This window comes from Acomys russatus, chromosome 10 (genome assembly GCF_903995435.1).
Source record: "Acomys russatus chromosome 10, mAcoRus1.1, whole genome shotgun sequence".
In the NCBI taxonomy this organism is placed as follows: Eukaryota; Metazoa; Chordata; class Mammalia; order Rodentia; family Muridae; genus Acomys; species Acomys russatus.
The window spans coordinates 12,066,047-12,090,548 of record NC_067146.1 but is presented as its reverse complement, the minus strand read 5'-3'; the positions used below and the strand labels follow the sequence as shown (position 1 = coordinate 12,090,548).

At 46.1% G+C, this 24,502-nt stretch overlaps 1 protein-coding gene across 1 annotated transcript; it reads right to left on the bottom strand.

The window, feature by feature from the left end:
• Window positions 1-1,064: 1,064 nt before the first annotated feature.
• Zc3hc1 (zinc finger C3HC-type containing 1) lies at window positions 1,065-23,691 on the bottom strand. The gene is made up of 10 exons (XM_051151786.1): window positions 23,502-23,691; window positions 19,339-19,453; window positions 15,755-15,905; window positions 14,469-14,552; window positions 7,058-7,185; window positions 6,308-6,462; window positions 4,897-5,137; window positions 4,387-4,599; window positions 2,947-3,153; window positions 1,065-1,183 (listed from the first exon to the last, which is right to left on the bottom strand). Exons 1-10 carry the CDS (start codon window positions 23,645-23,647, stop codon window positions 1,115-1,117), a joined length of 1,509 nt encoding a protein of 502 aa, XP_051007743.1. The 5' UTR covers window positions 23,648-23,691; the 3' UTR covers window positions 1,065-1,114.
• Window positions 23,692-24,502: the final 811 nt, after the last annotated feature.

Below are 24,502 nucleotides of genomic sequence, written 5' to 3'. Positions count from 1 at the left end.
AAACTCAGAGATCCACTTGCCCATGCCACCGAGTGCTGGGATTAAAGGCGTGTACCACCATGCCCTGCTGCTCTTTCTTTCTATTTTTAAAGGAGGATTTCACACTATAGCCCAGGCCAGCCTTAAAATCCTAATAATCCCCCTGTCCCAGCCTCCAAGTACTGGAGAACGGGTGTGAGCCACCAGGTTGGCTTATCTTCCTATTTTACTTTTCCTAAAGTCCCTGAGAGTAGACAAAGAATATTTGCAACAATTAGAACCTAGGGTCAGGCTATGCTGAGGATTATACCCAGAATCTCTGTGCAGGCCAATCACAGTTAATCATCAAGTCAACCTCCAGCCCCCTAATTACAAGTTTTGACTATGGTAAGTGATATTCAGGGCTTAATTTTTGCTGGGCATAATCTATAGTAAAGAAGTCACACCTCTTAGAGCTATCAATTAAAGCAAAGCATGGATGGGGTACTATTACGGCAAGAATTCTCTCCTTGGGGCAACTAAGCAATATCTACACTGGTTCTTTCTAAGATCCCAAAGACAAACCACAGTTAAAGCCTACGCAGGCTCCTCCAGGGCACCTGGGAGGGAGAAGACATTTCTCTAGCAGCAGGAATTTTAGCAAACACTTTATTAACAAACACTGTCACATTTCTGGGCTACATGCTCAGCACACTGTGCCTGAACCAAAGCTGCTAAATGCATGTTCTGATCCTCAAGTCTGGCAGCTGGTGTCCTGGCCCCACAGTTCCGACAGAACTGGGCTGGCTGTATCTTAACCTGTCCACATCCCCGCATGGCAATGGGGTCTCCTCTTGTCATGCAGATGGCAGGCCTTTGTACTTGCAATTAAACCAGAAAGGGGGGGGGGCAGCATCAACTGCCTTTTAGTTGATTCAGACCTATTTCTTTTTTTTTTTTTTTTGGTTTTTCGAGACAGGGTCTCTCTGTGTAGCCTTGGCCATCCTGGACTCACTTTGTAGACCAGGCTGGCCTCGAACTCACAGCGATCCGCCTGCCTCTGCCTCCCGAGTGCTGGGATTAAAGGCGTGCGCCACCGCGCCCGGCAGACCTATTTCTTAAGAAGTCATCCTCAAGGCTTCTGTCTGGAACGTGTTCAGGACAGGCACAGAGACTCCCACTGCCGGAATATTCGGAACACTTTCCTTGATTTTTCAGAGAGACTCTGTATGTAGAAAAGCTTATTATTAGAATGACATTCTCTCACAGAGACAAAAGATAGGTTCGGCTTTCGGGCCGCCTTAGTAACTTTTCTTCTTAGACATCTTCAAGGCATATCCATGTTACACTAGCTGCACAGTGCATAGCAAAGGCCCAATCAAGAAGCCTGCGCTCTGCTGTCAGATCACTGCAGACTCTAAGTTTCCAAAACTTACTTCATATTGTCCCTCCAGGTCCCTGCACCTGTCCTCATTTTTGTGACAATGGCACTCCTACCCGCCCTGAGTGCAGCACACCTCCTGTAACGGCCTCGACCCTGGATATCTGATTATTTCCTCCACACAGTGAATTATGTGGTATCCGCTAGTACCAACCTCATCATCAACATCTGAGGAACAAACTGAATGACCCCCAAAGAGTTTAAGCTTGACTTTGGCTTCATGTTTTAGTCAACTGAAAATAAAACAGAAAGGCTAAAAATAGTTAGTCTCTCACTGCTACACCGAGGAGATGTTCTGAGGTTCTGAGAAATGGTTCCAGGGAGACAAAACAATTCACAGAGATGAACGTTCTCAGTCCATCGGAACACTTGGCTCTACCTGCCTTTGAGTGACACTGAGAGCAGACATTCCATCTGGCAATGACCTCAGTGACACTACAAAGGACAGGAGCAAGATAAAGTTACCTTCAATTTTTGAAGCACGCCATCTATCTACCTATCTATCTTCTGAGACAGGGTCTTATTGTGTAGCCTGCCTCTGCCTCCCTGAGTGCTGGGAATACACACGTGCGTCACCACACCCAGCTCTGCAGTAAACATTCTTACTACATTTATGTGCCTATGTGTTTGTGGAGTTATTTATTTAGTGTGGGCATGCATAGCAAGGTAAGCACATGGCGGAGATCTTTCTGGAGATATGGAGATCTCTTCTTCCTGGCATCAGGATGATGAGCTTAGGCCATCAGGGTTAGCAGCAAGCTCCCTTCTGAGCCATCATGCTGACCTAAGTATTTTTAAGTTAAAGAAAGACGGGCTGGGCGATGGTGGCGCATGCCTTTAATCCCAGCACTCAGGAGGCAGAGGCAGGCGGATCTCTGAGTTCAAGGCCAGCCTGGTCTACAGAGCGAGTTCCAGGACAACTAGAGCCGTTACACAGAGAAACCCTGCCTCGAAAAACAAAAACAAAAAGAAAGAAAGAAAAAGAAAGACAGACAGACAGACTGACTGACTGAGGAAACCTTTTCTCTCCTTATTTATCTAGGGACTTTGTGGGCTTTTGGTATAATTACAGCTCCCTCTGGTGGAAGGCCTGTGATCTGACCACCATGAGTTTGGGAACTGCAGCAGGCATTTTTTTTTTTAACTTAGTCCTGATTGTGGGGGCGAATGTTGGAAGAGTAAAAGTGACATGGTTACATGGGCAGTAAAGCCATAGTTTGGTGTCAGGGTACAGAGCTCCAAACAGCTAACTGCCAAACTCCAAACGCAAGTGAAGGCGACTGACAGCTGTGCTGCGGCCCAAGGCCAAGGCAGTTGCCCGCTTGTCTGTTTCTGTATTCCTTTCCTTCTTGGAGTCATTTTAGCTGGAGGAACAAAGAATTTGCCAGAAAGACCGAACCACTTCTGTGCTCTGCTCCTCGAGCCAGAATGAGCCTGGCCTGACTTAGGAGAGCTGAAAGCAGGCAAGCATTAAGTACAGGGCCAGCCCTGCTGCCCATCCCCAAAACAAGCTGTGTAGCATGCACGCTGGGCAACGGCCACCTTACCATGGAGTCCGTCTCAGCTGGCTGCTTTGAATGATTCTGGGCCAACAGGACGGTCAACACAGCCTTCCAGCCTGGCTCTGCTGGGGCGGCGGCATCCACTTCCGTCTTTCCGTTCTCCGTGGCTTCTTTGACAAGTGTGATATTCACCCAAGGGCACCAATCTCTGTGCTGAGAGGTAGGGTCAAAGAAGCATCGGGGAGAGGTGTCCTGAAGGAGGAAGCAGAGACGGTTACTGCTGAAGGACACATGCTAGGTCTGCGCAGGACTCCACAACTGCCTACACTTCTGCCTCGTCCTTCTTTGTTACTATTATCTTACTCTTGCTGCCTTAAGATAAAAGTCATGCTGTGTAGCTGAGGCTGGTCACCTCCTGCCTCACCTCCCAGGTATGCTCTTTAAACTGTCCTTTCATTAGATCTCTCCCCTGGCCCCTTTCTGTTGAGACAGTCAGGGGCAATATGCAGCCTAGGATGGCCTTGAGTTTGCCATCCTCCTCAGCCTCTGCAGTGCTGGGATTATGGGGTGACCACTAGGCTACTCAACCTGCTTCAATGTAGGTAAGAATGTTCTGAGAAGCATTGTGCCAGCAGAGGAAACAACCCCAAGGATAGACAGACGGGGCTGCACTCTATTAAAAGCTTGATACAGCTGGGCGTGGATGAAGGCCTTTATTCCCAGCACTCGGGAGGCAGAGGCTGGCAGATCACTGTGAGTTTGAGACCAGCCTGGTCTACAAAGCGAGTCCAGGACAGCCAGGGCTACACAGAGAAACCCTGTCTTAAAAAACAAAAACAAACATAAAAGCAAAATAAACCATCTGCCTGATGTGGTGGGTCAAGCTTATAATGCCAGTGCTGAGGCAAGAGGATTGGCATAACTCCAAGGCTAGCCTCGGATGTACAGTGAGTTCCAGGTAGCCTGAGCCATATGAGACCAGAGGGGGCCGTGGTGGGGGATGAACATCCAAAAAATCTTTTATCAGATCTGCTGCACTGCTTTCTTGTTACTCTAAATATTTATGATCTCTCTTGACTCCACTCCAAACTTTTCTCCTTTGATCAACCAGCTGTCTCTCTGGCTTGTAAGCATTTACTTTGTGTGTGCTTGCATATGCATGTGTGCAGGAGCACGAAGCAGGCTTTGCAGCACCTTTACCCACTGAGCTATCTATCTTACCAGCCTGTTTCTCGTTTGAGACAGGGTCTCATGTCACACAAACTGGTCTGGAACTCAGAAGTGGCAGAAGCTGGCCTTGACGCTTGTGATCCTATCTCCACTCTCAAGTACTGGGATTATAGGTTATGAACTGTGTTCTATCTTTAAACTCACTAAGTCTACTTTTGGCTGGGATCCAGGGAGGGCTTGTGCCTGCTTCTCCCTGAGGCACAGAAAGGCACCTTCTGCTATTTGTGCCCATGGCTACCTACAACGGTGACTCACTGAGCTGCTGGAAGAGCAAAGGCGAGCTCGCTTGGCTCTCCGCAGAGGGCTGGAGGGGACTTCCAAGCTGGCAGAATCTCCGGTTCCCATGCTGCGGGTCACGGGGCGGCTCCTGGTGGTGGGGCTGGCTGCCTCCAGCTCAGGCCGCTCCACAGGGCCGGGAGAGTCCCAGCTGCGAGTGCGGGACACAACGGGACCTGGACTTTTTTCAGGCTGAAGAAAAAGAAAAGCAATGGAAGCATGAATGGTGTTAACACTTCTAGCCTGAGCACTCCTAGAAGCATGTGAAATATAACATTATAAAACTTGTAATATAAATTTAGTATCTCAACTGCCTACATGACTAAATTCTTCAAAGAATGTTGTAGTTCTATACTCAGCTTCTATAACAAATTTAGCATCTCCATCTGCGAAGGGAAACGTGATAGCATAGTCTTCCTGATAGAGTTTAAAGTGAAGCCTACCACCAACTCCCCACCGCTATTACCTGGCACCCTAAAGAGCTAATACCTGCTCGGAACCTGGAGAAACTGTAGCATCTTGGCTTCGGGTCATCATCCTCCTAGGAGATTCAGGTACCAGAGGGGAGTGCTCAGGCCGACCCTCCACACCAGGAACGGGGGAACTGGTCAGACCAAAGGAAGCCTCCAGATCTGTCATGGACGATTCAATCTGCTGAAAGCCCCAGAGACCGACCTTCCTCATACACTGGGAACATGTTATCAAGGAGAGCTGTGTAGGTTCCAAAGGACTAGGGAGGAACGGGAAAGAGAGGGGTTATGTCCACAGGTGACACTGCCATGTGACTAAATGTAATTATGTTTTACCTCAGCAAGCACTTTCTACAGTGGGCCAGTGACCTGACATCCATAATCACTCAGAGTCTTGACCGTCACCACTCCCACGCTACTTTCTCAAAGAGGTCTAAGGGTCTTCGTATGTTCTGGCTGGAAATGTTGTGAGGTAAGCTTTACAAACTCCTGATCCTTTAAAGACCCTTTTCTAAATCAACAAAAAAAGCACATTTATTTACTTGTTTGTATGAGATAGGGTCTCACTCTGCAGCCCAGGCTAGCCTCAAATTCATGACAGATCCTCCCAAGCACTGTGATTTCAGGCACGCCTTCCCCAACAACCCAGCAGTAAGAAAGCGTATTTAAAGCAAATGGTGTGTGTGTGAGGGAAGGCCTGGGGAGACAAAGGTTAAGGTTACTTGATGATCTTCCAAAGAACACAAGTTTGGATCCCAGCACGCACATCAGGCGGCTCACAACCACTTCTAATGTTGAAGCCCTCTTCTGCTCTTTGAGGCTCCCTGCACACATGTGGCATGCACTCACAGACACACACAGAGTAATAGACATAAATAAAAATATATCACTGGGTGTAGTGGTGCACGCCTTTAATCCCAGCACTCAGGAGGCAGAGGCAGGCGGATCTCTGAGTTCGAGGCCAGCCTGGTCTACAAAGTGAATCCAGGACAGCTAAGGCTACACAGAGAAACCTTGTCTGGAAAAACAAAAAACAACAACAACAACAAAAAGCAAACAAATAAAAAAGAAAGTCAACGACAAACTAAGCTGGAACGGAAATGCTAATATGGGGCTGGGCTCCAGCTGGTGTCTCCTCTGGTAGTCTTTTACCAACTAAACTTAACTTTTTTCCTTTCTAAAAATAGTGTATTATTTTCCTTTTGCTCTTGGAAAGAGCTGCAGTGTTTATGGGAATGTAAGTTCCCAGCCTGGAGGAGGCTGTAGGAGAAAAAAGGCAGGTCTGAGCCCCGTGAGCACCTAAGCATTTACTCTGTTCCTCTGCTGATTCTCACCCACATCTCTATCCTGCCCTACACCAGCTTCTCTTTCTGCTCTCTCACAGGAAACAGCACCCGTGCCTGCTGTCACGGTTCTCCTCCCTCACTAACCTGCATGCCCAGCCACACAGAGAGAGAATGCAGGCAGTGACGTAGACTTGGATGTCTGAGCCTGATTTGCTTGTCGTTTTCCTGTCCTCAGTTTGGCAGTCAAGCTGGTCTTCCAGCAGGTGCAGCAGAGCACTGATCTTGTCTTCCGTCAGGCACTGCCAAGGCACCAAGGGGAGACATTAATCCGGGCTTCAGCCACCACAGAAAGGAAACACACGACAGCACACCTAGCCTGGGGAGGCAGCCTCTTCACAGGAAAGACATGTCCCAGGCAGGACTACGGTGTCACACAGAAGCTAACTCCATTGCTGACTGAAAAGGGTGGCAGCAGTTTCCTTTCTAAGTACTAAATGGCTCTCCACCTGCCAACTGTAGAATTGATCTGAAACTTGTAAACTTCAAACCCAAACAATACAAAGATCACTGTTGATGTCTTGGCCTAACGCTGAATTTACTTTGGCAGAACAAGCTTGTCAGTAGTCATTTTTGGGCACCATGACATGGCGCGGGGTGGAGTGGGGCTGCCATGGCGGAGGTCAGGCTGACATTCATAGGAGCAAGTGGAGGTTAGCTGCTTAGTGCCAGAAGCTCTAACTGTGCCAGCTTGAAGTGCAAATGATCAGGCTTTACTACAACAGTAGCGCGTATCTTCACAAAAGGCTCACTGGCTGGTGAAACAGCTTCAGGGAAGAAATAGAGCACAGCGACATCTCTGTTCACCAGAGCAGAATCTAACCAAGAAAAACTCACCATTGTTTTCAAGTCCTCTGACCTCAGGGAAGGAAGCTGGAGGTCCAAGTGACAAAGGCTTTGAAACCGGTCCAGGAACTCACTGACAAGAACAGCAGGCTCACCCAGTGGCAGCATCCCAAATCTATCTGTGGGAAGATAAACTGGGAGTTAGATGGAAGTAAGAGACAAAGAACACGACCAGAGCAATTAAAGAAATGTAAAATGAGTTATGATATTCAGAAACTACTGTCTACAGATGAACTCAGAGACCTGTACAGGTTCAAACAGGCAAAACCCCAGTACAGAGAAGAGAAGCGGATCCAAAGGCCCACGCTAACCAAGATGCGATTTGCAACTGATGCCTGCTGGGAGAGGGGAGAGGGGGCTATCTATAAAGTGCCGTAAGTGGGACTGAGCTTCTGAGCGATGCAGGGTGCTGAGGTATAAGAAACAAGCCTGTCTAGAAGGAGGGGTGAACAGTGTAGCTCAGGGCTGAGTAGTGGTGGCGCATGCCTGTAGTCCCAGAGAAACCCTGTCTTGGGGTAGGGGATCGGAGGGAAGAGTGTAGCTCCCCTTATAGGCAAGGCTCTGGGTTCCAATCCCAGCCTTACAAGGGGGGAAAAAATGAAGGGCTACAAGTTGGTAAGTGTTGAAGCTGGTGACAGGTGGATAGCATTTAATTATGAACTATTCTTTGTACTTCTGTGTATGTAATGAAACTGTTACTTTAAGAAAAGCCAGAGGAGCTGGGTGTGGTGGCGCACACCTTTAATCCCAGCACTGGGGAGGCAGAGGCAGGTGGATCTCTGTGAGTTCAAGGCCAACCTGGTCTACAAAGTGAGTCTAGGACAGCTAAGGCTACATAGAGAAATCCTGTCTCGGAGGGGGGAAAAAAAAGAAGCCAGGCATGGGGCTGCAGAGATGGCTGAGGGTTCGGTGCACTTGCCCTTGCAGGGGACCTGGGTTTGGTTCCCAGAACCCACAGGGTAGCTCAGAACTGAGTGTAACTCCAGTTCCAGAGAATCCAATGCCATTTTTTGGCCTCTTTGGGCACCAGGAACACACATAGTACATAGACAGACATGCATGCAGGCAAAACATCCATACACATAAATACACATAAACATTTTAAAAATAATTAATAAAAAAAAGAGAAAAGAATAAAAATTAAAGCTGGGCAGGGGGCTGCACACTGGCAATCTGAGTGCTCAGGAGCCGAGGAAAGAGGACTGGCTCAAGTTCAAAGCCAGCCTGAACTACATGAGACTTTCTCTAAAAAGAAGAACAACAAGACAAGAATGAAAATACGACTGATACAGCTGGGCAGAGGGATGCACACCGGCAATCTCTGAACTGGCACTGTGGCAAGTCCAAGACAGCCGGTCTACACAGTAAGCCCTAGCCAGCCAGAACACATGCTGAGCAGTAAGCATTCCAGTTACTTCCCAGTGCCCTGTTTTCTTGTAAGGAATTCAATAAGTTATTCTTCGAAACAAAACACAACACAGAAAAACATCTTCATACTGTAGCCAAACTAGCCTCATATGTACATAATCCTGATGTGCTCCTGAGTGCTGGGAAAATACATTTAGAAAGTGCGTGATTGCCAGGTGTGGTGGCGCATGCCTTTAGCCCCAGCACTCGGGAGGCAGAGGCAGGTGGGCTGTGAGTTCAAGGACAGCCTGGTCTATAAAACGAGTCCAGGACAGCCAAGGCCACAAAGCAAGTCCAGGACAGCCAAGGCTACGTAGAGAAACCCTGTCTCAAAAAACCAAAAAGAAAGGGAGTAATTATGGGGCTGGAGAGATGGCTCAGTGGCTGTTCTTTCCGAGGACCTGGGTTCAATTCCCAGCACCCACATGGCACCTCACTACTATCTGTAACTCCAGTTCCAGGGGCTCTGATACCAATGAACATAAGATAAAATTAAATAATTTTTATTTTATTTTTTTTTTTTTTTTGGTTTTTTGAGACAGGGTTTCTCTGTGTAGCCTTGGCTGTCCTAGACTCACTTTGTAGACCAGGCTGGCCTCGAACTCACAGCAAGCGATCCACCTGCCTCTGCCTCCTGAGTGCTGGGATTAAAGGCGTGCGCCACTACCACCTGGCTAATAATTTTTATTTTAAAGTGAGCGATTATATAGGAAAGATGAAGAGAGAAAAAGGTCCTCCTAATCTGGTTAGCTGAAAGCAGGGCACCAACAAGTTTTACAATAAGCCTAAATATGCTTTATGATTAATGTATTTATACATTTGTATATGGCTTAAAGGCTTCATATATATTCAACGTATTCAGCCCTAGTAAATTAGTAACTGTCATTTAAAATATTCAAAAGAATTTAATTTATTATTATTATTAATAAATATTAGATAAAATTATGCCAGGTGGGGTGGTGCATGCCTTTAATCCCAGCACTCAGGAGGCAGAGGCAGGCGGACTGCTCTGAGTTCCGGGCCAGCCTGGTCTACAAAGCAAGTCCAGGACAGCCAAGGCTAACACAGGAAGACCCTGTCTCGAAAAAAGAAGGAGGAGGAAGAGGAGGAGGGGGAGGAAGAGGAGGAGGAGGAGGAGGAGGAGGAGGAGGAGGAGGAGGAGGAGGAGGAGGAGGAGGAGGAGAAGAAAAATTACCATTAAAATTGTAACTATTAGCCAGGTCATGATGGCACGTGCCTGCAATCCCATTACTCAGATGGGAGATATGAGGATCAGAAGTTCAAGACCATCCTTTTAGATACATGGTGATTTCTAGTCCAGCCTGGTCTACAGAGTGAGTTCCAGGACAGCCAAGGCTACACAGAAAAACCCTGTCTTCAAAAACCAAAAACCAAACAAACAAACAAAATACCCAAAAAACAAAAAACCTAAACAAATGAACCCCAACAAATTATATTTAGTGGGAATGCACAGTAAATTAGGCATTAACATATAATTTCTCTCTCTCTCTCTCTCTCTTTTGGTTGTTGTTGGGTTTTTTTGTTTTTTGTTTTTTTCGAGACAGAGTTTCTCTGTGTAATAATCCTGACCGTCCTGGAACTCTCTTTGTAGACCAGGCTGGCTTCTAACTCACAGAGATCTGCCTGCCTCTACCTCCCAAGTGCTGGGATTAAAGGTGTGCACCACCACACATGGCTTCCTGGTATTCTTTTCTCTATATAAAAGTTACATGACTATTAAGAAGCCAAACTAACAAATGACACTATTGAAAGCAGCATCTAAGACCTTCAGAGGAAAACTAAGGTCAAGGCTAGTAACGGTAAGGAAGAACTCTAAAGCTGTGCGTGCTGGCTCCTTCCTGTAATCCCAGCACTCGGGAGGTGAGAGCAGAGGTTACCAAGAAGTCAGGGCCATCTTGGCAAGTACTGCGTTCAAGGCAGCTACAGAGTGGACAACCTAAACTACAAATTAAGACCCTAAATCAGATGGGCGTGGTGGCACACACCTTCAATCCCAGCGCTCAGGAGGCAGAGGCAGGAGGATTTCGGTGAGTTAGAGGCCAGCCAGGTCTACAACAGAGTGAGTTCCAGGACAGATAGGGCTATGCAGAGAAACCTTGTCTTGAAAAAATCAAACCAGGGCTGGAGAGATGGCTCAGAGGTTAAGAGCACTGGCTGCTCTTTCAAAGGTCTTGAGTTCAGTTCCCAGCAACCACATGGTGGCTCACAACCATCTATAATGTGATATGATGCCCTCTTCTGACATGCAGGCAGAGCACTTTATACATAATAAATAAATAAACAAATAAATATTTTAAAAAAACCAAACCAACAACAAAACAAACAAAGGGAGTGGGTGTGTCTGGAGAGATGGCTCAGCAGTTACAAGGTCTCACTGGTCTGCAGAGGACTCGGCTGCTTCCCAGCACCCACAGTTGTCTGTAACTTCAGTTTCAGAGATCTGCTGCCTGCTCTGACCTCCCAGGGCTCCTGCGTGCATGTAACGAACCCACACACACTTAGGGACACACACACATAAAATAAACAACAGCCAAAAGGCAAGAAAGGAAAAGAAAGCCAGGTGTGGTGGGGCAAGCCTTTAATCCCAGCACTTTGGAGGACAGCCAAGGCTATACAGAGAAACCCTGTCTTGAAAAACCAAAAAACGGGGCTGGAGAGATGGCTCAGAGATTAAGAGAGCTGTCTGCTCTTCCAAAGGTCCTGAATTCAATTCCCAGTAACCATATGGTGGCTCACAACCATCTGTAAAGTGATCTGATGTCCTCTTCTGGCCTGCAGGTGTACATGTAGGCAGAACACTGTATAAATAATAATCTTAAAAAAAAAAAAAAGAAAAAAAGGAAGGAAAATAGTGTCCAGATATGGTGACATGTCTTTTTTTAAAAATATTTTCTTAGTTTTATGTATGTGAGTGTTTTGCCTGTATGTGTGTTATGTCCCCCACACGCATGCCTAATGCGTGTGGAAGTCAGAAGATGCAAGATCTTCTGGAACCTGAGTTACAGATGGTTGTGAGCCACCAAGTGAATGCTAGGAGTGGAACCCAGGTCCTCTTTAAGAGCAACAAGTATGAGGCTGGAGACATGGCTCAGAGGTTAAGAGTTCCAAAGGTCCTGAGTTCAATTCCTAGCAACCACACGATGGCTCACAACCATCTATGAGATCTGATGCCCTTCTGGCCTGCAGGTATACATGCAGGCACCACACTCTATACATAATAAATAACTTAAAAAAAAGAGTAACAAGTACTGTTACCCCCTGAGCCATCTCTCCATCCTGTCCTGGAGCAAGTCTTTAATTACAGCTCTTGGGAGGCAGAGGGGGAGGCAGATGTAAGTAGATCTCTGAGTTCAAAGCCAGCTTGGTCTACATATAAGTTTCAGCCCAGCTAAGGTGATGAGTGAGACCCTGTGTGAAACAACAACTACAAAGGGCTGGAGGGATGGCTCCGTGGTTAGGAACATGGGCTGTTCTTGCAGAGGACCCAGGTTTGACTCCTAACACCCACCTGGCAGTGAAGGACTGCCAGTCACAGAGAATGTGACACCCTCCAGGTCCAGGTCCAAACTTCCTCAGACTTGAGGTTTCAGAGCAGTGCTGAGCACTCGTGTGTGTGTGTGTGTGTGACTTCTGGGAGTGCAGTCTAGGTGTGTGTTGTTTTGTTTTCAGTAGGAGGGCTCAAGCTGATCCCAAGGTCACTGTGGCTAGTAATATTCCATGACCACTAACAGAAAAAGCAACCACAAGTGACTAGATTTCTCTCCTGATAAAACTGTTAAAACAAGAGTGACCATAAAACAAGGATTTTCCATCTCTGGCCTGTTTTCTTTTTCCCTGTAGAGTATAGCACAGCTCAGTCATGGGCAGACTTGAGGTCAAACAGTCACCTAGGTTCTTTTTAGGGTTTGCTCAGATATCTCAGCTCGTTATTATGTGCTGTTTTCTAGATCCATTCACAACCTGACTCTGTCTGAAGAACTTTTTGTGTTAGTTTGTTTTTGAGACAGGGTTTCTCTGTGTAGTCCTGGCTGTCCTGGACTCGCTTTGGAGACCAGGCTGGCCTGTCTCTGCTCTCGAGTGCTGGGATCAAAGGCATGCACCACCACATCCGGCCCAGCTCTTCCTTTCAAACAGAGGCATTTACAGTATCATATGATGGGGCATATATGGAAAAGAACTAGCAGGGCAGGCCTGAGTCAGCTCCACAGGCCAGTGCTTAGTACTGCTCCGAAACCTTAGGTCTGAGGAAACTTGTACCTGGAGCTGGAGAGAGTCCCCACCTGAGGGCTCTGCTGCTGAATCTGTTTACTTAGCAGAGGTGTGCCAGTGGAACAAATTCCAGCTGAAGCCGGGCGTGGTGGTGCACACCTTTAATCCCAGCACTCAGGAAGCAGAGGCAGGTGGATCTCTGTTGAGTTCCAGGCCTGCCTGGTCTACACAGAGAGTCCAGGACAGCCAAGGCTAAACAGAAAAACCCTGTGTACAAAAAACAACAACAACAACAAAAAAAAAAAACAAAAAAAAGAAAAAGAAAAAAAAAAAAATCCCAGCTGGAGGTCAATGAGAGTAAAGGCCCATACCAGCCAAGTGACCTAGGGTTCAATCCCTGGGGCCCACATGGAAGAAGGAGAGAAAAGTCTTCTACAGGTTATTTTCTCAATATGTGTGCAAGTCTCACACACACACCCACACACACACACGGTTGAGGGGTGGGGGGAAGGGAGCGCACAGAACACACACCATTAAATAAAAAATGTTTACAAAAAATCCCAGTTCGCCGTACATTTTGGTTTCTCTTATTCAGCAGTATTCTGTGTGTATATATGTCAATAGTTCCTGATGTAAGAAACACTGTCCTGCATGGTCCTTATCATAGGGAGGACACAGGAGCCTGGATCTGGCTCCTCTTGAGCCCTGGCTGGGGCAGGGTTAGGTTTACCCTGACTTTAGTGTTGTTACAGAAGAGTCGGGAGTCCTGGAGCTCTATGGTTTCCAAATCCTGCTTAACCACCACTGCTAGTGCCATTCATGTACCTTCCAAAGGAAGCCAAGGCAGAACATAGGGTTGTTTAATATGGTGGAAAAGCAAAGAGTGTGGATCAGGTCAATCAAAGTTATGGTTTCTAATTTATGTTACGATGTCCAGAACTCACTATGTAGACCAGGCTGGCCTTGAACTCACAGAAATCCTCTTGCTTCTGTCTCCTGATCTAATTCTAAATTTTCAATCTTCTTGCTTATAACAACTGAGTTCATATTATCTACTATGAAAGGCCCTTGTGAAGATTCAAAAGGCTACCAAAACACACACATAAACTCTTCCCAAGAGCTGGTGGGACAAATGTACCTGGAAAGGTTAAGCAATAAATGCCAGGTCTTGAAAAGCACAAACAGAGCCAGGCATGGTAGTCCATGCCTGTAACCCCAGGCGTGGTAGTCCATACCTGTAATCCCAAGGCTACACAGAGAAACCCTGTCTTGAAAATCAAACAAACAAACAACAAGAAAATAGAAAAATGATGACCAGGCTGGAGAGATGGCTCAAAGGTTAAGAGCACTTCCAAAGGCCCTGAGTTCAATTCCCAGAAACCACATGGTGGCTCACAACCACCTATAATAAGATCTGGTGCCTTCTTGTGGTAGGCAGGCACACATGTGGGCAGAATACTGTATATATAATGAATAAATCTTAAAAAAGAAAGAAAGAAAGAAAGAAATATGATGACCCAGAAACTGGAGAGATGGCTCAGAGGTAAAGAGCATTGTTTGTTTTCCCAAAGGTCCTGAGTTCAATTCCCTGCAACGACACGGTGGCTCACAACCATCTATAATGAGATCTGGTGCCCTCTTCTGGTAGGCAGGCGCACATGTGGGCAGAATACTGAGTAAATAATAAATACATAAATCTTAAAAAAGAAACAAGAGAAATGATGACCCAAAAGAGATGGCAGAGGAAAACCCTGAGAGCGTGTACCTGGAGAGGGGCTGTCTGGCCAGAAACAGAACTTCTCATGGCCGCTGCACAAGGACTTCTTGAGCTCCGCACACCGCTCCATATCTGAAAACCACAAGAGGCAGCAACTATTACATACTACACAGATTCAAAATCAAAAGAGCCATGAGCCTTTTAGAGACCAAACCTAACCACACATACATTTAAATAATTAGGGGAAGCCAGATGTTAGTCCAGCACTTGAGAGGCAGAGGCAGGCAGATCTCTGAGTTAGAGGCCAGCTTGGTCTACAAAGCGAGTCCAGGAAATCCAGGACTACAAGAGAAACCCTGTCTTGAAAAACTAAATAAAAGATAATAATAAATAGGATACCTTAAAATATAAGAAAATAGGCCAGATGTGATAACAGTCACCTTAATCCAAGAACTCAGAGAAACCCTATCTCAAAAACACAAAAAACAAACCAATAAAAAAAGATTTTTTTTTCTCTCTCTCTTTTCTTGGTTTTTTTGAGACGGTCTCTCTGTGTTAGCCTTGGCTGTCCTGGAGTTGCTTTGTAGATCAGGCCGGCCTCAAACTCACAGTGATCCACCTGCCTCTGCCTCCTGAGTGCTGGGATTACAGGCGTGTGCCACCATGCCCGGCTGGCAAAAAAAAGATTTTTTTGAGGCCAGCCTGGTCTACAAAGCAATTCCAGGACAGCCAAGGCTACACAGAGAAACCCTGTCTCAAGAACAAAAAATACCCCCCCCCAAAACAAAAGGATTTTTCCGGGTGTGGTGGCACAACTTTAATCCCAGCACTCAGGAGGCAGAGGCAGGCGGAGCGCTGTGAGTTCGAGGCCAGCCTGGTCTACAAAGTCTAGGACAGCCAGGACTACACAGAGAAATCCTGTCTCGAAAAAAAGAAAAAAAATTTTTTTCCAAGACAAGGTTTCTCTCTGAGCAGTCCCAGCTGTAGCCACACAGAAAAATAAAACAAAATAAAAGATTTTTTTTGTTAATGTAAAGGAAGTACGCTGCGCAACATGGAAGGTAGAGCTTTCCAAATCGTGGGCCTTTAGAGTGTCCTCTTCTTGCTCTAAAGTCCAAAGTTTGGATTAAAAGGCAAACATACGGCTGTCTAGAACGCACAGAATCAAGGCCACTGCAGAGCAGCAGAACCGAGGCTGACGGGGAAGACCGCTGCCACTTCACCCTGCCATACACGCGTAGTTCAGCACGCTCTTCCCTCAGACGGCAGCCCGTCAGGGTCAGCACCTGTCTCTGCGGATGTGGAGAAAACTGTAACATGTCCTTTATACTTACATCTGCCAAAGTCAAACGCGGGCTGTAAGCTGGCACAGAGGAAAGCTTGGCAGCTGGAGCACTTGAGCATGTCACATTCCACAGTGACCCAACCGTACTTTGCGCAGATAAGTGGAGACAGCTCTGGGGGCTTCCCTGCCCATTTCAAAGAGTGTTCACGTTAAGAAAAACCATGTATATGAAAATCAAGTACCGGGCTGGAGAGATGGCTCAGAGGTTAAGAGCGCTGTCTGCTCTTCCAAAGGTCCTGAGTTCAATTCCCAGCAACCACATGGTGCCTTACAACCATCTATAATGAGATCTAGTGCCCTCTTCTGGTGTACATGCAGGCAAAATACTGTGTATCTATGATAAATAAATAAATAAATAAATTTTTTTTAAAAGTAAGGAAATTAAGCACAATTAAAACTTGAACACATTCTCAGCAAATCTAGGAATACATTCATTAAAAGCAGACAGGACCTCTATTTAACACCGAGGAGAGCCCTACGTCAGATGCATTTAAGCAACAGGAACCATAAAGGCCAAAAAGGATGAAGTACTTCTGTCACTTGTTTATGCTCTCATAATTTCCCACATCTACCTGACTTTCTAAGAAGATGAGGAGAAAAAAAAAAAAAAAAAAAGAATCTTGGCTATTCTCTACCCGAAGCTTAACTATGATGGGCTACATGCCTAAATCAGTAATTTCAAAAATTTTTAATTTATATGTACGCATTTCTATGTATACACATATGTGTACAGGTGCCCACAGAGGCCAGAAGAGGGCCCTGGATTCCTTGGAGCTGGTGCTGTGAGCGCCAGTGTGGGTGTGAGAACTGAACCTGGTCCTCTGAAAGGGTAGTAAGCACTCTTATCCTCTGAGCCAGTTCTCCAGCCCCATTTTTCATTTTTGTTTTGTTTTGTTTTGGACAGAGTCTTACTACATACATGTCCCAGGCTGCTCTCTCCCAAGTGATTACAGGCATGTACCACCACACCTCATTCGTACATGTGTTTTAAACAGCAGCAGCATCTGGGGAAGTGTCCTTAAACATTTATTAAGCCTGAGTAGTAAGCATCTCATTGCTTATTTACCTTAAGAAATTGTATTTTAGCCGGGCGTGGTGGTGCATGCCTTAATCCCAGCACTTGGGAGGCAGAGGCAGGTGGATCACTGTGAGTTTGAGGCCAGCCTGGTCTACAAAGCCAGTCCAGGACAGCCAAGGGTACACAGAGAAACCCTGTCTCGAAAAACCAAAAATAAATAACACAAGAGCGGAGTAGGCCACTTTTTGTTGTTGCTGTTTTGAGACAGGGTCTCTCTGTGTAGCCTTGGCTGTCTTGGACTCACTTTGTAGACCAAGCTAGCCTCAAACTCGCTGAGTTCTGCCTGCCTCTGCCTCCCAAGTGCTGGGATTATAGGAGTGTGCCACCACTCATGGAAGGTAGTAACTTAATATGGCAAAAGTGATGGGCTATCTTCCAAGATTAGGTTACAAAAGTGAGTCTGGGGCTAGTGAGATGGCTCAGTGAATAAAAGTGCCTATTGCTAAGCCTAATAATCTGAGTTTTATCTGGAACCCACATCTCTGGGAATGAGAGAAGAGACCCCACAAGCTGTCCTCTGACCTCCAAATATACACCATATCATACGTCTACTCACATGCACACACATGTGCACTCACACTAAATAACATAATAAAAAGTTAACTTTAAAAAGAACATTTAATGTCAGGCATGGACGTGCACACCTTTACTCTAGAACTTAGGAGGCAGAGGCAGGCAGATCTCTGAGTTCAAAGATAGCCTGGTCTACAGACAGAGCTCCATAAAAGCCAGAGCTACACAGTGAGACCCTGATTCAAAAACAAAACACAACATTTAATTTCGGCCAGGTGGTGGTGGTATACACCTTTAACCCCAGCATTTGGGAGGCAGAGGCAGGTGGATCTGAGTTCAAGGCCAGCCTAGTCTGCAAAGGGAGTCCAGAACAGCCAAGACTACACACAGAGAAACCCGGTCTTGAAAAACCAAAACCAACCAACCAACCAACCAAAATCTGGCTTTCATTCTGTTGGGTTTTTTTTTTTTTTTTTTTAAAGACAGGGTTTCTCTGTATAGCCTTGGTTATCCTGGACTCGCTTTGTAGAACAAGCTGGCCTGGAACTTACAGCATCCCACAGAGTGCTGGGATTAAAGGCCCAGCTTCATTTTATTGTTTTGCTTGTTCAACTGTGATGGAAGCCAGCTGCCAAATTGTGAACTGTTCCTATAAAATTCCACATAATAAGGAACCAAGGGAGGTCTCTGACCATTTGACAGTACAGCCTGAGGCCCTCAGTAGGATAGTCACAAAAAAGTGGGCCTGCTAATAATCATCCGAGAGAGCTTGGAACTGGATCCCCTCCCATCTGTCTATGCACTGGCTGCTCTTCATTGCTGCCTCTGAGAGAATCTGAACTAGTGATAAAACTGACCTTCTTGGGGTTAGAGGTTCAGTTAGAAGAACCTACTTGGCTTAGAGGTTAAGAGTACTGTCTAGTCTTCCAAAGGCCCTGAGTTCAATTCCCAGCAACCACATGGTGGATCACAACCATCTATATAAGAAGATCTGGTGCCCTCTTCTGGCATGCAGGCACACATGGGGGGCAGAGTACTGTATAAAATAAATAAATTAAAAACAACTGACCTACTTGGTGAGTATAGTGGCATACACTTGTAATTCCCACTTCAGAGAGGCAAAGGCAGGAAGATAGGGAGTTCAAAGCCAGCCAGGGCTATATAATGAGTTCCATGTCAACTTGGGTTGTATAGTTAAGACCCTGCCTAGAAAAATTGGGCTGGAGATGATTCAGGAGCTAAGCACATGTTCAATTCCTAGAATGTATGTCTGGTTGCTCTCAGGATTTTCAGGTTTTTTCCTTCTGTAAAGAGGAAAGGTTAGCTGGGTACCTGTCCCACCAGCACTTGAGGCCACAGCAGAAGGACCACAAGTATGGAGCTGGTCTGAGGATGCAACTTCCAGACTGTAGCCAAACAAAACAAACCAAGCCGGGTGTGGTGGCGCATGCCTTTGATCCCTGCACTTGGGAGACAGAGGCAAACGGATGCCTGTGAGTTAGAGGACAGCCAAGGCTAGACAGAAAAACTGTCCCCCCAAACAAAACAAAACAAACCACCCAAAACAACAACAAAAACAAACAGGCCAAAAGATTTTATCTATCTATTCTTCAACTGATCCTCTGCAGTATAACACATAAACGTGATGATTTCCATAGAAAAGTTCTTACCAACACTGGTTCTTTGGTTTAAAAGGTCAGATAAGGGGCTGGAGAGATGGCACAGCAGCCAAGAGCACTGGCTGCTGCTCTTGCAGTTCAATTCCTAGCACCCACATGGTGGGTACCAACCACCTGTAGCTGCACCCCAGGGGACCTGCTGCTCGTTTGGCCTCTGTGGGGACTACATGCATGTGGTTCGCAAACATACAGGCAAAACGCCCACACACACAACATTAAAACGAAGGATCAGAGTTAGCGCACGCACTCCCGAGTCACAGCTCCACAGCAGCTGGAACCACGTACACGAACTGAAAAGGATATAGAGAACGTTTCCACTCTGTGAAAAAAGGCTTCTTTGCTTGTAGATTCCAATGGAGGCTGCTGTTCTGCTTGAGGTGACCCACTGGCTGACTGGGATGTGGTCCAGGTGTCCTTTCTGAAACCCAACCGTGAGCCTGTTAGTGACCTCTTCTCTGCACGACTCCGCTTACATCTTCTGAGTGCAAACCTCAACACATCTGAAGCTCCTAAAACTCATTTCGACTGCCACCTTTTCAGTCAAGCCATTCTTCCGCTTAATAAATCCTAGGACTTCATAATACTTACTAAGAATACCCTAAACTCTTATGTCCAGGAGTGGTAACGCTTTACAATTCAGCCCGACTCTCTTGGCCCACTCACAGTTCTTCAGCAATATTTTGCATAACCTTAGTCAATACAAAATAAGGCCTTCAAGAGTTCAGGTACTGAACCGCTTCAGAGAAATAATTCTTCTATTTTTGAGACAGACTCTCACTCTATAAGCCAGAATGGCCTGGAATTCACAGCAATCCTCCTGCCTCTGCCTCTTAAGTGTCAAGATTACTACTGTGTGTAATAAGTGTGTGCACATGTGTGTGTGTGTGTGTGCAATATGCATGTGAATGCTTGTGCCCAGGCACATGTATGGAGGTCAGAGAACAACTCTGTGGAGTCAGATCTTTATCTTTATGTGAGTTCAGGGCTAAAACTCAGGTCACTAGGCTTTCATGGCAAGCACCTCCTGCTGGCCCAGAAATTCAACTCTTAATATAAGAAAGAATAACTTAGGCATTGCTATCTACACGGACCCTTGTTTCTCACTACCTCATTTGGAAAGTTCAAATCAGGGGCTGGAGAGATGGCTCAGTGGTTAAGACCACTGACTGTTCTTCCAGAGGTCATGAGTTCAATTCCCAGCAACCACATGGTGGCTCACAACCATCTATAATGTGATCTGATGCCCTCTTCTGCCTGCAGATGTACATGCAGGCAGAGCACTGTATACATAATAATAAATAATAAATCTTTAAAAAAAAAAAAAAAAGAAAGTTCAAATCAAAGACAAGATCTTTTGATTTCAAGAAGAAACTCAAAAAACCACACAAACAGAAACAAAAACAAAAATAAAACAAATACAGACCCAGCCAGGTCATTCTTTCATTTTCAGTGAAAAGCATTTGAACAGCTCCTGGGAACAGGAGGAAGGAAAAACTGCTAAGGCAAGGACCATTTGTTTCTTTACTTATTTGCTTTTTAAAAAAAAATGTGTGTATAGTGTGTGTGGCCATGGCATGCCTATGAAGTTCAGAGGGCAATTTCCAGGAATTCCCTTCCACCTGTAAATGGGTTCTAGTGAGAGCCCGGTCATTGGGTTTTATATACAAGTGCTTTATCTGCTAAGCTATTTTTTTTTCCTTTTCATTTTTTGTTTGTTCATTTGTTTAAGACAGGGCGTGGTGGCACTTGGGAGGCAGAGGCAGGAGGATCACTGTGAGTTCGAGGCCAGCCTGATCTACAAAGTGAGTCCAGGACAGCCATGGCTTCACAGAGAAACCCTGTCTTGAAAAGCAACAAAAAAGCTGGGCGTGGTGGCACACGCCTTTAATCCCAGCACTCGGGAGACAGAGGCAGGCGGATCGCTGTGAGTTCGAGGCCAGTCTGGTCTACAAAGTGAGTCCAGGATGGTCAAGGCTACACAGAGAAACTCTGTCTCGAAAAACCAAACCAAAAAAAAAAAAGGCAACAAAAAAACCAAAACAAAACAAAAAGACAGGGTTTCTTTGTGTAATGGTGGCTGTCTTGGGACTCACTCTGTAGACCAGACTGACCAGATCCGCCTGCCTTTGCCTTTTTAAAGTTTAGCCAGACTCTTATCACTACTCAGCTTTTCTACTGAACCATCCGTTTTTTGTTTTTCTTTTATTTTTTTTGTTTTTTGTTTTTCTTTTATTTTTGTTTTGTTTTTCAAAACAGGTTTCTCTGTGTAGCTTTGGCTGTCCTGGACTCACTTTTAGCCCTGGCTGCCCTTGAACTCACAGTGATCCGTCTGCCTCTGCCTCCTGAGTGCTGGGATTAAAGGCGTGAGCCACTGCTTTTGGTTTTTCAAGACAGGATTTCTCTGTATAGCTTTGGCTGTCTTGGACTCACTTTGTAGACCAGGCTGTCTTGGAACTACCTGCTTCTGCCTCTGCCTGAATGCTGGGATTACAGGCGTGCACCGCAGTGCCAGGCATCTGCTGAGCCATGTTGACTATCCCTGTTTTTGCTTTTTAGAGACAGGGTCTTATTTTGTAACTTAGCTGGCCCTGGAACTCACTATATAACAAGCTGACCCATAATTTACAGCAATCCTCTTGCTTCTTTCTTTTTTTTTTTTGGTTTTTCGAGACAGGGTTTCTCTGTGTAGCCTTGGCCATCCTGGACTCACTTGGTAGACCAGGCTGGCCTCGAACTCACAGCAATCCGCCTGCCTCTGCCTCCCGAGTGCTGGGATTAAAGACGTGTGCCACCACGCCCGGCTGCTTCTAACTTTCAAGTGCTGGTATTACAAGTGGGAGCCACTATGCTCAGCTAAAAACCATTTTAACAATAACACCAACAATTGCTTTTTGACTTGAAAGAAAATTACTCCAAGAAAAATCCTCACAGTGTTAAAGAGAGCCAGAAGATGTGGGCTTCTTGGAAGGGGAAAAAAATCAGAAAATCCCTAAACCCAGATAGGCATTAAATGATATTTAGAAGATCTCTGAGAAATACAGAATGGCTTCTTTCATTATCAAGATTAAGAGAAACCAAACCAGCCAGGCATGGTGGTGTGCGCCTTTAATCCCACCACAAAGTGAGTTCAGGCTATTTCGTTTTATTTTTTGGTTGATATTTTTGGACAGGGTTTCTCTGTGTAGCCTTGGCTGACCTGAAACTTACTATGTAGACCATTCTGGCCTCAAACTCAGAGCTTGGCCTGCCTCTGCCTCCCAGGTGCTGGGATTAAAGGCCTGCAACACCATGCCTGGCTCTTGTTTGTTTTGTTTTGTTTGAGACAGGGTTTCTGTGTGTAGCCCTGGCTGCACTCAAACGCATACATCCACCTACCTCATCCTTGCAAGTGCATGCACCACCCCTTGCCAGCTTATATTTTGAAATTGTATTGATGGCATCACTACTTTAAAATTACAATTGAGCTGGGTATGATGGTGCACGCCTTTAATCCCAGCACTAGGGAGGATCTCTGTGAGTTTGAGGCCAGCTTCATCTACAAAACAAGTCCAGGACAGCCATGGTGACACAGAAAAAACCTGTCCCCAAAAAAAAAAAAAAAAAAAAAAAAAAAAAAGCTGGGCATGGTGGCGGTGGTGCAGGCCTTTAATCCCAGTACTCAGGAGGTAGAGGCAGGCGGATTGCTGTGAGTTCAAGGCCAGCCTGATCTACAAAGTGAGCACAGGACAGCCAAGGCTACACAGAGAAACCTTGTCACAGAAAACAAAACAAAGTAAAAACCAAAACCAAAACATAAAATTACAATTGTGCTAAACATGCTACTAGTTATTAACTCTTTCCCCTCTCCTCTCCCTTCTCCCCATTCCTCCCCCCACCCCCACACACAGGGCCTCAAATTAGCCTGGGATTCAGATCCTCCACCTCTCAAGGGCTTAGGATATAGGTGTTTACCACCACTACCAACTGGTTTAATGTAGTGCTGAGAATCACATCTAGGCCTAGCGCATGCTAGGCTACCTATATTTTCAGCCCAGCATCAATTATTTAATCAAGGAAGAAAGGACAAGGGGAGCGAAATGACCGCAAGTTATGTTACCACATAACTTCCTTTTACTATCTTGCTATTTACCGTGTAACTGGTTTTATTTATATCCCGGGTAATTTGCCTTATGCGTTTAAGATTGTTCTTCGAAAAAGGGGTTCCTAAAATTCACCAGACTGTGAGAATCCACCGCATGAACCTTAATTAGTAATCAGGTTTTTCTTATTTAGCAAGTCAGCTCCCTCAAAAAAGGCTGAAAATAAAATTTTACAGGTGACACGGCGTCAGGTACATCGGGATGCCGTTGAAGCCAAGCAATCAGATATCAGAAAAAACTCAACCCCACCCACCAAGTCACCGATAGAAGTTACGGGCGGCGCCGCCCGCCCCCTGCTCCAGCGCCCATTTCACAGCCTGAACTCACGCGTCCCTGCTTCCCTCTTCCGGTACAATTCCCTCATCGATCAGCTGCCGAACTTTCTGGGGTGTCCCTTCAGGGGAACGAACGACTGCACCCCAAGTCTTTTCAATACCCGCGGCAAACAGCTGCCCCTCACTGGGAGCCGCCATCTTGGTCCGTTCCGGAGTTGTGTCCCCACGCGTCGGGAGGCTCAGGAACTTCCGTTCTGGATTAAGACCCGCCCCTCTGGCCTCTCAAAATATTGGCCTCATGTCCCACCCCTTCCTGGTTATCTAAAAGGATTTAAGAGTGGTTGTAGTATGTAAGGCTACATTGGTTAGCCTTTAATCCCAGCACTTGGGAGGCAGAGGCAGGCGGATCACGTACAGCCTCATACAAGCTTGGTGAGATCTACCACTGAGCTACATCCCCAGCTAGTCCCAGTGGTTCTTGTTTTTTTGTTTTTCGAGACAGGGTTTCTCTGTAGCCCTTGACTGTCCCAGAGTCTCTGTAGACCAGGCTGGCCTCCAATTTAGAGGGACCCGCCTGCCTCTGCCTCCGAGTTCTGGGATTAAAGGCATGCGCCACCACGCCCGGCTTCCCGAGGCTTGCTTTCAACCTCCAAGAGCATATGGTGCACATACATAGACACAGGCAAAACACTTACACATATTAAATAAATAAACCTTTAAAATTTTATTTTAGCCGGGCGTGGTGGTGCAGGCCTTTAATCCCAGCACTTGGGAGGCAGAGGCAGGCGAATCCCTGTGAGTTCGAGGCCGCCCTGATCTACAAAGTGAGTCCAGGACAGCCAAGGCTACACAGAGAAACCCTGTCTTGAAAAGCAACAACAAAACAAAACAAATAAAATAGAAAGAAAAAAGAAAAACAACAACAAAAAGTTTATTTCAAAGGGGGAGGTGGTGGGGGTAAACTGGAGAGATGGCTCAGAGGTTAAGAGCACTGTCTGTTCTTCCAAAGGCCCTGAGTGCAATTCCCAGTGGCTCATAACCATCTATGAAGAG

Excerpts from the sequence above, each read along its gene's own strand:
- Zc3hc1 (XM_051151786.1), bottom strand. The coding sequence starts at position 23,647 with ATGGCGGCTCCCAGTGAGGGGCAGCTGTTTGCCGCGGGTATTGAAAAG. Across the intron at positions 4,600-4,896 it reads TTTCTCCAGGTTCCGAGCAG|CCTGAAAAAAGTCCAGGTCC; the intron begins GTATTAGCTCTT and ends CTTTTTCTTCAG. Across the intron at positions 1,184-2,946 it reads CAGCTGAGACGGACTCCATG|AGTCTCTCTGAAAAATCAAG; the intron begins GTAAGGTGGCCG and ends TTCTACATACAG.